General features: G+C 39.8%; 1 protein-coding gene across 1 annotated transcript in view; it reads left to right on the top strand.

Annotated features, from left to right (window-relative positions):
- The first annotated feature begins 224 nt into the window (after nt 1-224).
- The window catches only part of SRGAP1 (SLIT-ROBO Rho GTPase activating protein 1), a 72,585-nt gene continuing 55,540 nt past the window's right edge, over nt 225-17,269 (top strand). Inside the window, exons 1-3 of the mRNA XM_010084929.1 lie at nt 225-416; nt 3,496-3,658; nt 12,749-12,811. Of these exons, the coding sequence (XP_010083231.1) occupies nt 274-416; nt 3,496-3,658; nt 12,749-12,811 (369 nt within the window). The 5' untranslated portion in view covers nt 225-273. The remainder of the gene's footprint in view (nt 417-3,495; nt 3,659-12,748; nt 12,812-17,269) is intronic.

Raw genomic sequence — 17,269 nt, 5'->3', positions numbered from 1 at the left:
ACAGGCAGTGGGGGGGAGGATGCCGTGGCCTGGGTAATATGCATGTGGTGGCAGAAGTGAGAGCTGCCACTGCTGCGTCCCACTGCAGGACCTGAAATCTAGATCCAGCTGGTGTAGCTGCAGAGGCTGAAGTACACTGGACTGTTTGTAATTGTGGTTGGTAACACTCAATTTTCATTCGCTTTCACTTACCTGAGTGGATATGTGCTTCTTTCATTAGAGATCCGAGCTCAACTCATCGAGCAGCAAAAATGCCTGGAGCAGCAGACTGAAATGAGAGTGCAGCTTCTTCAGGATCTGCAGGATTTCTTCCGCAAGAAGTCAGAAATAGAGATGGAGTATTCACGAAACTTGGAGAAATTGGCAGAGAGGTTCATGGCAAAAACAAGAAGTACAAAGGACCATCAGCAGTACAAGTAAGAGAGATTTCCTGCTTCCTCATCTGCATGTTAACCATTGCTGGAGGACTCTGCCGCTCATTGATTCTGCTGGTTTTGGGTACTGCTAGGTTGAGCCCAGGTTCAAAGACACATTTAAAATCCCCACCCCTGTTTAGCAGCATAGATGTTCTCATTGCAATTGAAGGTAGCCTAAATGCTGTTTTGTTGGTTTGGCCCTCTGCAGTTATTCATGTAAGCTTCTAACAACTAGCTTCAGTTTCTTAAAAGGTAGGCTGCACATGTATTATCCGTAACCTACCATACAGACTTTAAACAATCCAAAATACAGCCAGCATCTGGAAGAGATGCAGAGCCCCAAAAGGGCTTGAAACCTGCGTGCTGATCTGTTGCAGTGGAGTTGATAGGATTTGAAAGTGTCTACATAAAGGTCGATCACCATTACAAAAAAAAAAAAAAAGAGAGGAATTTTGACAAAAAAGACATGTTGTTTCATGTGAACTTATGTTGCCTCTTGACCTCTCTTATTCCTGAAAATGAAGATGATGTGAATGTTATGTCTTGCTTGCATGTGTCCCTTTCATGGCATAGTTACTTGTGTGCAAAACAAAAGTGGTCAAGTAGTATCTGGCAAAACGTGTGTATGGCATGTTTTCTAAAGTGTTTCAAACGCATTACTTGTTGACATAGTCTCCTCTGGTTGTTTGACTTGAGCTGACTAATGAATGCATTTGGCAGGCCCTGTTATGCTTAGGGGTATAAACCAATATTCTGTGCTGGGTCCCGCACTTGGGTCACAGCAACCCCATGCAATGGTGCAGGCTTTTGGGGAAGAGTGACTGGAAAGCTGCCTGGTAGAAAAGGACCTGGGGTATTGATCGTCAGCCAGCTGCATATGAGCTGGCAGTGTGCCCAGGTGGCCAAGAAGGCCAACAGCATCCTGACTTGTACCAGAAATAGTGTGGCCAGCAGGACTAGGGAAGTGATCGTCCTGCCTGTATTTGTGGGGAGGCCACATCTTGAATACTGTGTTCAGTAACAAGTGATAGGACAAGAGGAAATGGCCTCAAGTTGCACCAGGGGAGGTTTAGATTGGATATTAGGAAATATTTCTTCACCAAAAGGTATGTCAAACATTGGAACAGGCTGCCCAGGGAAGTGGTGGAGTCACCATCCCTGAAGGTATTTAAAAGATGTGTAGATTTGGTGCTCAGGGACATGGTTCAGTGGTGGACTTGGTAGTGTTATGTTAATGGTTGGCCTTGATGATCTTAAAGGTCTTTTCCAACGTAAATGATTCTATGATTTGCGTTTGTAAAACTGAAAAATAAATACCTTTTTCCACTGTTCAGTCAGTGCTGTGCTAGAGATACACAGACAGAGTTTTTGTTTCAGGAGAAAAGTCTTTTCCAAACACATCTGGCAAAGGAAATGTTAATCCAAATACAGCTTGCACTGTTCAAAGAGCAATAACATATTTCTTAAAATTCAGTTAAGTGACTCAGTGATTCCCTGAAGTAACCAATGTGTGGATATGTCACCATTTCAGAGAGAGCCCTGGCTTCTGTTCAGCTTGTAGAAAAATCTTTTTGCCTCGTGCATACAAACATCTTTCCTCATTCTTAAACGTGTTAAATCCAGACTGGCAGATGTTCATGGGGGCCATGACTGGAGCCCTGCCTTTGGCTTTGTTCTGCAATTCTCCTATTGCTTTGAGAGGAGGGTGCAGCGAAAGTCACTTTAACTGGTGGTCCCCCATACTGTTCCCGCCATTCCCCCCAGAAGGTAGGAAGGTCTGTAGGACTGGCTTTGGGACATGCAGAAGCAGTGAGGACCAAGTAATATCAGCATGGCCCTTCAGGGGTGATCGTGGTGGCTGACCTGGCTTGTAAAACCCTGAAGCTCCTTGCTGTGAGTAACATTGTTAAGATGTCCATCTCAAACAAAATGGGGAAGTTTCCTTAACTCACTTCTGATTCATAGCAAAAAAAAGCATGGATGATTAAGAAAAGGCTTTTGTCTGTTAGTCATTTGTTGTTGCTTTGGTTCTGGAAGTGAAAGACAAAGGTAGATAATTAGGTGAGGCATTAAAGGGCATATTTCTAACTACAAGAACAGTTAATTATTAGAACAGTTTACCAAGAGTTGAAGAAGTTTCTCCCTCAATTCATCACCACTTCTGACTGTTTTTTCTTCACGTGCTTAATCCTTTTGACTATGGGAGAATCCCTTCACAAGACAAGAAAACAGAGCAGCAAGTTTCTAGAGCACTTAGTTGCAAGGCAAACTTGAAGTTAAAATTTCAGCAAAATCGTAATGCAGATTTTATAAATCATTTTTTGTTGTCTGTGAAACAGTAGTTGAACTGCATGTGTTTTTATTTTGTTTTGTGTAAAAGAAATGAGAAGTCATCTGGGATTTCACTTTTTGCAATATTAAAAACTTGGAGTGGGCCTACAATGCAAAAAGGCTGTCAAGGCAGTTCAGAACTGGACCACTGCGGAAAAAGTCCAGTCCCGCTGTTTGTCTTGTAGTTGAACCATCTCAAACTGGCAGTAGCAGTGTATTTATGAGTGCTGTGAATTTATGAATGCTGATCACAGAATATGTATGCTTGTGACATTTCCTTCTACTTTTATAGCAGTTACACAAATCCATTGCAGTGAAACAGCTACACCTGCAATTTTGCTTGTGAGGGATTTGGGATGCGCCTGCAGTGCTTGTTTGTTTCTAATGTCAAAAATTAATTACTGTTACTCTTTAAGTAGTGACCTTATTGATTTTGAATATTTATGTGTATTCCATCTGTAAGCAACTGTGAGCTTTGTGGCAAGATTTTTTTATACTCTCAGGTGGCTTGGAGTGTTCTAAATTCTTACGCCTTTTTGATATTTTTGTATCCATGCCTCATGGGATTTGTAGAATGTACCTTGAAAGGGTGAGCTAAAGCTTGCCTAACCCAAGTTATTCCAAGAACAGATTGACTGACTCTATTTTTACGTAACAAATTATGTCTGTAAATGTCAGAGCAATGTTTGTGTTAATAATGGAGCTTTTTCATTTCCATGCATAATACATGTGTGCATCTCCTCCTTAGGAAAGACCAGAACCTCTTGTCACCAGTGAATTGCTGGTACTTACTCCTGAACCAAGTGAGAAGAGAAAGCAAAGACCATGCAACACTGAGTGATATCTACCTGAACAACGTGATCATGCGGTTCATGCAGATAAGTGAAGACTCCACCAGAATGTTCAAGAAGGTAATGCCTCTCCTGCAGTCCTCCAGCCAGCTTGAAAGATGCATGAGGGAGGCAAAAGTATTCCAATAGATAGCATCTGAGGAGAAGATTCAGCACATGTAGCATAAAATCTGTTTTAGCACATGTATAAATTCTTCATGATTGTTCTCACAGAGCAAATCCTTAGTGCTGAAATGCCTGGGAACATGCTGTATATGCTGGTGACCTTAAGAGCTGAATCGCAAATATCTAAAGGGCAGGGAAAAAAGCCTGTTCTTCTCTCAAAAGCACACTTGTCTACTCATGCAGAAAGGAAACAGTTTTTGCTTAGAACTCCCAAAATAGTAATGCTGTATTAATGAATTGTTTGTAAAAACAGTATTTCATTGAAGTTTGGTCATGAGAGAAATGGATTCAAGCCAAAGTAAGGGTGTGCCTTGTAATGCCTTGGCATAAAGATGGTAGGGTATGTTGCAATTCTCCTAAAAGTTCTCCTTTCCTTCCCAATATTAAACATGAACGTACACTCTTGATAACGTAACTACCTCTATTAAATTAGAAAGAAATGTTTTCCTGTGAGGGTGGTGAGACACTGGAACAGGTTGCCCAGGGAAGCTGTGGATGCCCCATCCCTGGAGGTGTTCAAGGCCAGGCTGGATGAGGCTTTGAGCAACCTGGTCTAGTGGGAGGTGCCCCTGCCCAGCGCAGGGGGGTTGGAACTAGGTGATCTCTAAGGTCCCTTCCAACCCAAACCATTCTATGATTCTGTGATCATTTAAGCATTGTCTCTGTGCATGTTTGTCCTTGTACATGGCCGTTATGTGTTTTCATAACACATACAATGTGTAAATCCCTCTTGTGCTAAGCAAGCAGACTAGGCAGCCTTAGTTGGGGATCTGTGTAATCTGTTTGCAGTCATTGTTGTTTTAATGTTCCGAAGTAAAAATAGATTATAAATGCACATCCATCAGTCACAGTGGGATGGTGATCGGCAAGCATTGTACAAAAAAGTTCAAAAAGAATAAAGGTTAAAGAATGTAAAGTGTGTGACTAAGTGATAGCAAGGGTACCAGATCAATGTTTTCAAAATAAGGAACTGATTTCACATATACCTGACCACAATCCTAGATAGATAGCAGTGGGGTGGGGAGAAGACTCATTTAGTGAGGACATAAGTTGTACTTGGAGGAAAAGAAGTAAAAACATGAATCAAATTTGTTCGTCTGCATTAAAACCTGTAACAGTAGTGGAGTTGAAATTTATATTTCCTCAATCAGGAATGGTCCGTTGACATAATATGCTTGATGCATAGAACCGTAGTTCAAAAACCACTAAACTTACTATTAGGGAAGATTGTCACAGAAGTTGAAAAGATAATGAGAAAAGCAATTTGAACATGCTCAAGTACTGTCTATGTGGAGATAAGTCAGGCTTGCTTGGACCAGTAGAAATTTTTTTATATTTAATCTGGAATAGTTTTTCTGTTATTTATGTCATATCTCAGAAATCTCTTCTTTACTAGGTGTGTGTTATTAGCCTAGCCTGTTTGCTTTCAGCTTACTTCAGTTCTTTGGCACTGGAGGAGGCTGAGAGGAGACCTTATCACTCTCTACAAGTACCTGAAAGGAGGGTGTAGTGAGGTGGGTGCTGGCCTCTTCTCTAAAGTAACAAGTGATAGGACAAGAGGAAATGGCCTCAAGTTACACCAGGGAAGGTTTAGGCTGGATATTAGGAAAAATTTCTTCACTGAAAGAGTGGTCAGACATTGGAACAGGCTACCCAGGGAGGTGGTTGAGTCACCATCCCTGGAGGTGTTCAAGAAACATGTAGATGTGGTGCTTAGGGACATGGTTTAGTGAGTTAGGTGGTGTTGGGTTGGACTTTTTTCCAACCTTTATGATTCTGTGATTTCATGCTTTTTCTTCCCTTCTCTCCAGATGGACTGTACAAAAAATATCTAGATAAAGTTTTCTGTGGAGAAGTGTGCATCCTTCTTTATTCACTTATAACTTATTAATAGAGATTGCAGCAGCTTGCCTGTCAGAAGGAGGAAAATATGTGGACATTTTCAGTGCATTAACAGGAGGCGTATTGTCCCATCTTCCTGACAGGCTTTTCCTCCAAGTTGAGCCCAGGAACATTCAACATTTCAAATTTTCTCTTTCTAGCGTAGCTTCTCGAAGAAGAGCAAGCAGCTGGTCTTGCTTTTTTATTCTGAACTTTAATCTTCTGCAGGGGAAAGAAGAGAAAGGAAGTTGAGGAAGTCCTGCCGTGCATAACTTGGAGCTCCATTAGTGGAGCCCAGATCCTCAACAGCCCTATCCTACCTTTCATAAGTGTTTGCCAGCTGACACTCAGTGCTGTAGTGTCACATCAAACAGCTGTTTGCTGAGGTGGAGCACAGGCAGAGTGAGCTCACCAAAGGCTGTGTGAAAGGACCTGAGCCAGGCCCGGTAATGTGATGGGAAGGGTGGCAGGAAGACATGCAGCACCGCAACATGGTGAAAGTGAGCTTTATGAGAAAGTGGCCTGAATGTGGCAGTGGTTGTTCACCAGCATTTATTTTGGGCACTTATTTTTAGAACATCAGTCTATCAGGAACCAATGTTTGTTGGAGAAGGTTGGTATTTCCACTGAGTCCCACGGTGCACAGTTCTTGCTGTGGTGCTTGCTGCAGAGTACTGGTGATTTATTTGCTGTTAGTTCCCAGCTGCAGAACTGGTTGTACCTTGAACGATGAAGCTCCAGTTTCTCTTCTGTGAAAAGGGAAGAGAGTTAACAAAATGAGGTGAACAACATCGGACAGAGAGAAAACCAAGACCTGTGCTGGCAGTGAAGCTGTTAGCAAATTATCTTGCTTTATTGATGAAGAAAGTAAGCTATGTTGGATCCAAATGGGCAGCTTTAACCGTAATGGTCTTTAAAGGTCCCTTCCAACCCAAAACATTCTATGATTCTGTGATAATTTCTGTCAGATGTGAATGGCAGGGGGGCTGGAACTCGATGATCTTTAAGGTCCTTTCCAACCCTAACCATTCTATGATTCTATGAATGAGCAGTCTAACTTAAGGTACGTCACAGACTGTCTCAGAACTGCTTAATGGATGTCCACCAGGCAACAGAAAGAGATTAGGTGCAAAATGCATGTGTCCTGTACTGCAGTCCCTCTTGCAGGAAAGAGCTGACAGAAGCAAAGAGAAGGTGCGCTTAGAATGAGAAAGGTGACATCCAACACTCTCCTCCGTAAAAATTGTATTCTCCCTAAAGAAAACAGTGTGGAATTTGTTGGAGTATTTGTAATTTGATGTTGTAAACTTCATGTAAACATCAAATAGAATGTTTAACCAATTTCTGTAACTTTCTGAAGGCTACTTTTGAAAGACTGGATTTGGAATAAAATTCTGTCAGAGAAAAGTATAATCAATTTCAATGGGTGTCATCCCTGTGAAAGCGTATGGGATTTGTTCACTGTTCACCCCAATTTGAGGTTAAAGTAGAGACAAACCGTGTCCTGCAGATACTTCTACATTGGAGTCTGATCATACTGTTCTGTGAAATATGTATTCTCTCTCTTATAATATAAATAATAAGAACAGCAGTAATAAGGAGATTTCAAAAATAAAGACTAACAAGTGCATGCTTAAACAAGTTGCATGTCTTACTGCGGTCCATGGTCAAGAGCAGGAAACATACCTGTCTAACATATCTGTACTCCGTTGGTTCTCACAGCATTGCACACAGGAGCACTTGTCTTTCTAAGTAATGTCCAAATACCAGCTAATCAATCTTCTCTATATTCAATGATTAGGTCATTTAATTGCATATCTTACAGTTTATTAACCTAAGTGTTATGCATCACTATTATCATCTTATTTTAATTTTCCGTTGGTCTTGCAGCAGCAGCTGCTGCATCGTTGGAGGTGCTTTAGCGGTTGTCTGGAGAGCAACTACACCGAGTCCATGATCAGAGCAGATCTCCATCGTTCTGTTCTGAACCCCCAATCTGCCTGTCGCAGAAAGGGAAAGTGTCTCAGAGTGTATTGCCTCATTGCTCACAAGCAAGATATGTGGGGACAACAAAGTCACTCTGAGCTTCTTGGCTCTTTCCCCTTCATCTTTTTTCTCCCCCTTTTTCCCACTCAGAGGATGAAGCTGCCTATTCTGCTTCTCACTGGTAAGCCTTACTGGCTTTTTCCACCTCACTGGCTTTTTCCACCTCACTGGTGGGCAGGTAGGTCCTCAGATAAAACTTTTCCATGAAGTGAGCCCAACGTTTTTGAGAGGGATACTGTTTGTGCTTTCTAAGATTGACTCCATCTTGAATTGTAGTAATGAAAGATCAAACAATTTCCTCTAATTTCCTGGCCATGCTTACCAGTTGAGTATTGTTTTGTTCCTTCTCCTGCTGATATCTCCTGTGTGGGATACAGCACTAAGTCATGAGTCTGTCACAACCCCTTTCTGTAGTCCTTTTGTAAAAGACATGTGCAGTACCTGATGTTGATCTTTATGAAACATAGTGGTGGGGGATGTCTGTGCCCCTTGGCCTTTGTATCTTGCCTTTGTCTCACTGTCTGTTCTTCCTCATTCTGGTTCTTCTTTTTGTGTGCATCTGTACCATCTGTATGAATGATTGAATTGCTTTGGTGAAATGATCCCTGTTGGTTCTACCTTACAAGTTCTGATGGGCCAACATATATTGTGTTCAGGTACCTGATTGTACATGGCTTTCCTGTCTAGGCCGGCCCACTCAACGTGTCGATATTCATTATATTTTTTCTCCCCGGAGCAATTTGTCATTTTATTTTCCAGGGGTCAGGAACCAGCATCTCTTTAAATGTACCAGATGCAGGACAAGGATAGGATCTAGTCTAGAGATTTTGTAGTGTTTATCTGATGATATTATTTCAGGCCTCATACTTCCAGATAGGCACTTAAGCTCTTCTTTTTAGTTGCTGGCATATAAAAGCAGTACAGATTGCTATTCATGCTTGGCCTTCGTGCTGCATGTAAAATTACAAACATAAAGTAGCAGAGTTCAAACCTTGCATGCTTGCATGTTTCTTCAGGCAGATGGGGTAGATGGCCTCATGGGGACAATTAAAGAATAAAGTAATAAGGAAAAATGTCAAGCAGAAGGGAAAAGTATTATGCAGAACATTTCATGCAGTGATTCTGGTTACCCCAGCATTAATAATCAACTGTATAAACACATACCCACAAAATCCTTAAGCAGATTTGTATATTTATAATTTATAAACATGTATTTTCTTTGGACAGAAGCCATAACGAGCCAAGATGAACATATCTTCCAGTGTTTACAGTAAAAGATGCTGGAGAAGCCAAGCATAATAAATATTTTAGTTCCATAATCTGGCTATTAACGAGGAATATGACTACCTGCCAAATCTATTTGACATTACAAGATTGTGGCATATAGAGAGATTTTTTGCATCATTTTCTTAAACATTTAAAGGTTTAAAAGTATAGCAAAGCTATTTGTTGCTATAGACTGGCAAATCTGGGACAGAATTTTGACATGAGTTGGTTGTGTCTGTGTCACCACAGCTCATGAAAGCTCCTTAAAAGAAGGGTTTGCACATCCCTTCCCCCAGGGACCAACAGCAGACTCGTTTAAAAGCAATAGTCACAGAATACTTTCCCTAAATGATGTAACTGAGAGTAGCATTGAGTGTACTAAAGACAGACACTAAAGAGTTCCAGGAAGAACTAAACTGACTCTTAAATTTCAATAAGAAAACCAAAAGGGGAAAGTTTGAGTGCCCAATTATATTCTGAAACGGATGGAAAAATTCTTACAGACTTCAATGAAAGGGTATTAATATGGAATAAAATGTTAAGTTTCACAGACATTAGTCCATAAATATAAATCTTTGTAACATCAGTAGGACCACTGAAAGCACATACTGAAAGGCTGGTTTAAGTACACTTGACTGTTGCGTGGGTGTGAGCTATCTTGCTATAAGGTGAAAAAAAAAATGCTACCATGTCTTGATGCTTTGAACTAGATTAGTAACATATATAATATTTTTAGCAAGAGTTTGCATGTGCTCTAACATTTTTATTATGTTCTTTGTTCATTTGGTTAATAGATGCTAATACATTTCTCTAGGACATAGTGAATAAAAAAGCACCCAGTAATTGTTTGTCAGGCTTTAATGCCCTGATTAGGGCTATCAGCTCAGCTCCAGGAAAATGTGTGCTGCATCTTACATTCTGTTGTTTGACTACCCTGAGGATAGGCTCCTAGAGAAGCACACTGTTCAAACATGCTGAACTACTGCAGGGAATAGGTAGCATAAAAGAGAAATAGGAGAGCCATTAACCACTGAAAATAAATGCACTTCTTATCTGGTGCTCTAACACCCTATATATTACACACTAAAAGCTGTATCACTTACCACTTGAGTCAGTATTTCTTGATCTTAAATGCTAATGTGAAATATGTTGTTCCTTGAAAATAAATCCCTCTTATACTGCAAAGGTTAACCAAATTTCCTGACTTTTATTGGACCATTCCTACCAAATCTTTCATCAGAAAGAGGCAGCAACTGACATGTTATCCATCACTACAGGCTCCCTCTGCAAGTTGGAGTCCCCAGATGGACTGGTGGAAGGATGACTCATCTGTGATCATGTGGCATTGCTAGGCTGTCTCTTCCTAATTTTTACTCTTTTTGCTGATCATCTCCCTCCCTCTCTTTTCAATTCCAGTTTTAGAGCTTATTGACCTTTCCTAAAAACATTTCCCTCTTTCCTCTCTTGTGGTCTCTTCCATTCACCTTCAAAGGTACTGTTGATCAGTATGTTGCCTGGAAAAGATCATGTATGCATGGTGGCCAGTAGATTGTCAGGGCTGGCCTGTTTGTGCTTCAGTGCTGGACAAAGCTCTAAAGGAGCAAAGAGAAGAAATGAGTCCTAGCAAATAGTGATCATTCCCCTAATCCTCAACACATCCGGTGTCTATTAGTGCCAAGGTGTAACTGAAGAGCAGAAAAGGAGGGCGTGTCTTTCCTGCTGTGTGCTTTGCCTACAAGAAAATCTGCAAAGGGTGAAGAGGAAATTGAGTTGGGATTTTCTGTCTCACCGTCTGAAACAAACTTTGCTCTGGAAGATTTTGGCATGCTGCATTAGACTCAACATTGCTGTATTTAGGGCTTGAGTTGTCATCAGCTTTGAGATGGTAGTGACCAACACTTGAAAGGGATAAGTTGCTTGAAGCTGGTTTTTTTTTTCCCATGTGTGTGCTTTCATCTTCCAGTCTTAATGTCTACAATCTTATTTGTATGCTGTGTCCTTCTTTCTGCTAAAGTAATTTAAAAAAACAGACCACTCATATTCAACACTATAGAAGCAGCTATCCAAGAGAAAACACTTCTTGGAGCTTCGAGGAGATGTGTAAGCTGTGTCAGTGCTGCACTGCTGACTTTTAAAGGCAGACTGCCAATGTAAAGCAATGAAAAGCAATTCACAATTTTTGCTAAAGATTTTACTGTGTTTCTCTACAGCAGCTTGCAAATCTGCAATCCTTTTTGAATTCTTTACAAGCACTCTGTGCTCTTATGCGTATGATTTTTTTGTCCTTCTTATTAGGTGAAAATAATCTGATATTAGCAAAGAAATTGAAGTTGTAAGCCTTATTTTCTTGATACTTCAGTAGAATACCTCATGAAAAATACCCGACTTTGAAAAGTATGGGCAATAGGGGAGGTTCTGTGTAACTTGGCTTCAGAGCATCTGCCTCACTGTGCCTTAGCTAATGCCCTTGGGAATACAAGAATTTCATTGAAGTGTTTTTTAATTTATATTTCTAGCTTCTTGTCTGTTGAAAATCATCTTGCATATAAGGATTGTAGTGAATGCTGGTAAGCGATATTGCAGTTTCCTTAAAATACTGCTCAGAGTTAGGAGTAGGACAGTAGGAGTAGAAGCAAAAAATGCAACATTTTCTATTCCAGCTACTGTATGTGTATGTTTCATCCTCCTGGAAGACATAGTGGGTGGGATGTGTCATGTGGTTCCTCCTTGTACGTGGGTGTTGAATGGGAAATTCTCATTCAGAAACCCTTATTCCTGCAGGTGTTTTAGTGATGGCCAAGTATGTGTTAGCAGCTTTGGAGATGAGTCGTCCCTGAGGATTTTCCTTTGGCTTCCATACAAATACAAAGTCCTTTTCATAGCTAAGGCCATTATCTATCATAAAGTTGGAGTTTTTAGAAGCCAGGCTAATTATCAATTTATTCACAGCAAAAAAAGCTGACATTTCCAGCATGGATGTTACAATGCTGAGCATTGCAGAAGAAATGTAGCCAGGCTGTTTGCCAAGTCCCATAGCTCTATTCTGTAGCTGTTTTCCAAAGCTTCTGGTACAAATGCCTTCAACACTTGCACAGTTGCCACAATTTTCATCTGATTGAACTTCTATGGACAACTAACAAAGGAATATATTTGAATGACACTTCAGTTAAATACTCTTATTTTGACATTTCTTTAATAACTACTGCTAAGCATTTATTTTTTCTGGGTCAGAACAAAAATAAAGACACAGTCCAGAAAAGCTAAACAAAGCTGTTTCTGCAGCTCACTCTGTAAAATATTATGCAGTTGGGTATCTGTTTCAAAGAGGAGCCACAATTATTTCTTGCATAAATATTTAGATGGTTGCATGTGCTGAGAAACAAAGACTATTCTAGATGTAAAACTGGGCGGGATGTCCTTCTAGAATATCACATTTCATATGGTTTAGTTTTTGTATGTATCGTAGCAGTTGTAAAACGGTACACAGTTTGTTCCATTAAAAAGGATTATAACATTAATCCTGAACTTCACTCTTTCGTTTGGCACCTAATTTCCTAATGCTTCATGGGAAAACCTCTGAAATTACTTCTGGGTTTCCTTTTAGAGGTCTTCTGACCAGATGTTGTCTGTCTGCCTCTGCATCCCTCAATCATTATTTTTAGTGCACTGTAATTCTGCCAGAACAGTGTCTTCGCGAGCAATTTGCATTCACTATCTAGGACGAACAATGAGTATGAATATCAAGAATTGTATGTTACATGCCTTTTTCTAATTATTTCTTTTTTATTACAGAGCAAAGAGATTGCATTTCAGCTTCATGAAGACTTAATGAAAGTTCTTAATGAGCTTTACACAGTGAGTACAGTTACTTTCTTAGCTTATCTTATATAAATTCCATGTCAGACTCCTTCTGTAAGCTTTAAGTGTCCTTTTATCTAGCAAGTTACCCTCCAGTGGAGATTCTGACTTTTGTTGTTGTTTTTGTTGTTTTACACAAGTCTAAACTGTCTCTTTTGGAAAGACTACTCACTTGTTTTCAATACATATGCTAATGCTTTTAGGATTACTCTTTACTTTCAACCCTTTTCCCCCCTAGACTATGCTAAGCCAGTTTACTATAAGTGTTGTTGATTATTAATGAGGCATTTCTACTCAGAGCTTACCAGAGCAAAGCTTCTTCCCCTTCTGACTTGTTTTTGTCCATGCTGCCATCTGCTTGGTTTGACTCATGGACTACACTCAGTAAAAATCAGTAAATGTTACTTATGTGCCCTCCCCTCTCCCTGGCTGGGATAAGTAAATAATGAAAATAATTCATTATTCATGTGTAGGCTTTCCATACCATTCAGAGAGGTCAAGAAAAAAACACTCTAAGCATTCTGGCAAGCTGCTGCTAACCCACTAGAAAATCTGAGAGAAAGTAGACCTGAACTTATTTTCCTCTTTGAAACTCATCTACACAACTTGTTGCTAGAGGATGAGGTCTTGTCTACCTAAAAACATTTCCCAAAATATTTTTGAGGGGATATTTTCTGAGAAAGAACAAAGCAAGCATTACTTTTTGTTTTAAATGTAGTTCTGCAATGAAGCTGGTAACATCCACCTCTTACAAAAGTCTGTTGATTCCTGACGGTTGAGAAAGTTGCACCTCTAAATTCTCCCTTCTGTCTGGAAAAACTGAAACATCTATGCTGCACTGCCCTGCATTACAGTCTCTAAACTGCTCCCTTCCCTATCCTCAGGATTTGAGGGATCAGAAAAAAACCCCACAATATCTATCTCAATAAACAGCTTGTGACTTTAAGGAAGTTTAGGAGGGTATCAGAGACCAGCTCTCCTCAGGGAGAGATCAGTCAAACATTACTTTTGTGCATCTTGTTTGCTTTTTTTTGACCTAGGTAAAATTGTGTACTCATGGATGGGTTGAACAACATTTGAACTAAGAGCAACTTAGGTGGCAAAAAGAAGATCCAAAGAAATTTAAGCCTGTCTCACTGTCCTGGGTTCTTTTGGATTGTAGCTATGGACACAGATTCCTAAAACCTACCCTAAACCCTGTTTTGTTTTGTTTTTTTTTTGAGGGCTTTTCTTTGGGTCTTTTTTTTTTTTTCTGAAATCACCGCTGATTTTGTAGGGTGCAGTACTGCAAAACCTTGTTGGCTCAGGCCTGTAGTCAGTGAAGTGTGCTGGGATCAGCTTCTGCAAGGTAGTGATAGCCGCAGACAATTCACACAGCTGCCAGCGATCAGTGACTGTAGGAGCCATTGCACAAGTGGGGCTTCAGTGGTGAGTAAGCCCTGAAGATACAGTCTTGTTTCAATTAAACAGTTGCATAATTCCAGTGCCTGGAGAGGCATGGGATTAGTGCCTGTGCTCCCAGGGTAGGAAAACAGTGAAGTGTGTGCTGAAATACTTTGCTGAATTGCCAGTGGTAATCTGCAGGACTGGATTTTGGTGTTTTCACTGTTTTTCTTCACATTAGTGCTATATCTTCCCACTGATGGCTACAGATTTATTCAGGTGTTAACTTTCATGTTATGGCTTCCAGTGAGTGCTAATTCCTTTCTCAGAATTTAAGATTTTTGTAAAATACAAAGTTTTTTAAGTTAGTAAAATACAGAGCACGTGCACAGTTCGAATTAGGTTACTGTTGCAGGATGATTTCTTGGAGTGGAATTTACTTCACCTAATTTTCAGGCATCTGCAGTGTAGTACAAATATCTTGTCATCTGGATTCCAGTTATAGTCACTGGAAATCTAATATGAGATCAGACCCCTTCATCTGATCAGATAAAAGCATCTGCTTCAGATGAAATGATCTACACCGTTAACTCCATTGTTCAGCTTTTTATTGATTGCAAAGGAATTGATCAGCCGTAAATGCCCATATTTAGCCAGATACAACCCGTAAAGTGACAATATGGTGCAGAATAACACCAGTTCCACTGGTTGCATCTTTAGAATGATCAGCAGCATATCTGTGTAATATATGTACTTGTGTACATAAAGGTAGAAAGATATCTAGACACATGCCAACCTCCTGTATAGATTTTTAATTCTGTGTGACATTTACTGTAAAAAGTAAATAAAAAAGAATAAGATCATGGTGGCCTTATCAAAACACGTATCTCAGTTTTAAAATTTGGGAGGTATGTTTCTCAGTCACTTACGAAAGGGAGAAATCGTCTTCCTCTTTGCCCCATGATTTATGGAAAGAAAAAAAAAAATCAGTCTTACTATTGTGGGATAAATCTTTGTGTCCAAAAGAAAGTAAATTAATTTCAAGTCAGTGAATAATACACTAATATTGAAGTCTCTTCCTGTTACTCAATTCTATGGTGGTTTTTTTTTTTTAAAGGAGTGGTACATTCATGAAGTTAAAATGTGAAGCCTTATTGCAGTTTAAATGCCTCTCAAGCCTTTGAGTGAGGGGAAAGTATTGGAGCTTTTAATGAACTGAGAGTGTATATGAAGGATTTTATGATCTGTTTACTTGTTATCATCATTCTTTATCTTACAAGAAAGTTTTGCAAATTAAGCTAAAATAGCAAGAAGTGTTTGTGCTGAGGCACAGATATACAGTCAGTGTAAAGAAGTTGCATGTTTTATTTGTTATTCTTGAAGTTCTTAGAAGAGGAGTGGGTTCCTTAGGCAGATGTATTCAGGCACACACAGTAGTTCTGCAGCTCCACAGTGACTCTTTCAAGCAAACACATTGTTCGCTCCACTGACAAGGTTTAAGACATGACATGCCTGGAATTCCCTAATGCTGTGGGTCAGGGGCTGGATTAAATGCTTGTTTCAGTGATGAGATGATGAGAGGCTCTACCCACCCATCTCTAGCATGCCAGCCAGACCTGAGGCTTAACCACACCTGCTCTCGGACTTCTCAAGCACCAGGTATCTCAAACCCAGTTTATCTAGAATGGTCCAGAATAAATGGGATGTTTAAAGGAATCACTACTGATTTCATCCAAATATTTTTAATGGATTAGTTCTACCCCAGCTTGCTATGTGTCAGAATAACAACTGACTTTTCTTCAGGTGAGAATGCTGTATCAGGTGTCCTAGTCTTCTGTATCATAGAAGGTGCCAGAGAAAAAGGTGACTTGGGGACCCGTTTCTGAAAATGTAGTTTTGCACTTCTGCCTCAGAAAATCCTTTTTAACCTGTTCATAGGACCAGATCTAAAACCGACTGTAGTTTGGGAGTTGCGTCCATTGGTTTTAGCACTTTTTAGATCAAACAAGTCAATAAGCAGTACTGTAGATTTTGTAAAGAAGAAACTGCTCTAAGAGGAGAAAATAAGAAGTCACTGAGGAATTGAAGAGACATTCCAGCTTCCACTAAGAGTGTATTATGAAGATTTTAAGTTTAAAAAGCTTTCTGCCTAAAGATATTTTTAAACTTGTGAAAGTTTGGACCTCTTGAGAGAGAGAGAGAGAGAGAGACAGGAAAGCATTTTGGCTCCTTATTTAATGTGGAAAAGCTCAGAACTGCAATGAAATGTCAAAAACAAACAAAAAAACCCCATACACTTTGGAGTATTAAACCTGCTGTTCCTTAAAAATGCACACTAATAAGAGACCTTTCTCCTTGCTCATGCTTTGTGTAATTAATTCCTTTTCCCATTTTCACTACTAGGAATTCTCATGGAAACAGGAGATTTGTACCATAGGTCTTCATTTATTCCTTGGGAGTAGCTTAGCTTGTTGACTTTGGCTTGTGCCATCCTCGTTAAAATTACACATCATGTACAGGATTGTTGAAAAAATAAGAACAGAAGCAGGTGAACTGAGACTTCAGAAGATGTTCTAAGAACGTGTAAGCAAAGCAGGCATATTTTGCTGGGATAATCATAATTTTGTAAGGGAAACTTTACTTTTTTCATTTTCCATCTCTTTTACATAGGGAGGTTTTCTTACACGTTATGTTACATATTCATACATTTTCTACATGTTATTCACATGACCAGTGAAAGGCATTTTAAGACTGAATTTTCAAATCGCAGTATTTTATGCACTGCTTCTTAAATTATGACTCAAAACATCATGCTAAAAACATCTGAATAGCTAAGCTTCAGTTTGTATCTTTTCAAGTTCAGTAAAGTATGAGCGGCGAGTACTTTTCATTCTGCATGGCTTCTCCCTGGCTGTGCCAGCCAGTCAGTACTGCTGCAATCCTCTCTTACTCCTCTCCCTGTTACACTTTCAGCCAATGTAGACTAGTAACTAGTCCCATGTAGGAATATAAGCTGTTGAAACTAGAGCAAGGCATAGCTTTTGAGTGAGTGGGGGTGGGGAAATAGGAGCC

Source organism: Pterocles gutturalis, unplaced genomic scaffold (genome assembly GCF_000699245.1).
Source record: "Pterocles gutturalis isolate BGI_N339 unplaced genomic scaffold, ASM69924v1 scaffold19730, whole genome shotgun sequence".
Taxonomy (NCBI): domain Eukaryota; kingdom Metazoa; phylum Chordata; class Aves; order Pterocliformes; family Pteroclidae; genus Pterocles; species Pterocles gutturalis.
Note: the sequence above shows the minus strand (reverse complement) of the source record. Positions and strands in the feature narration are given on the sequence as shown.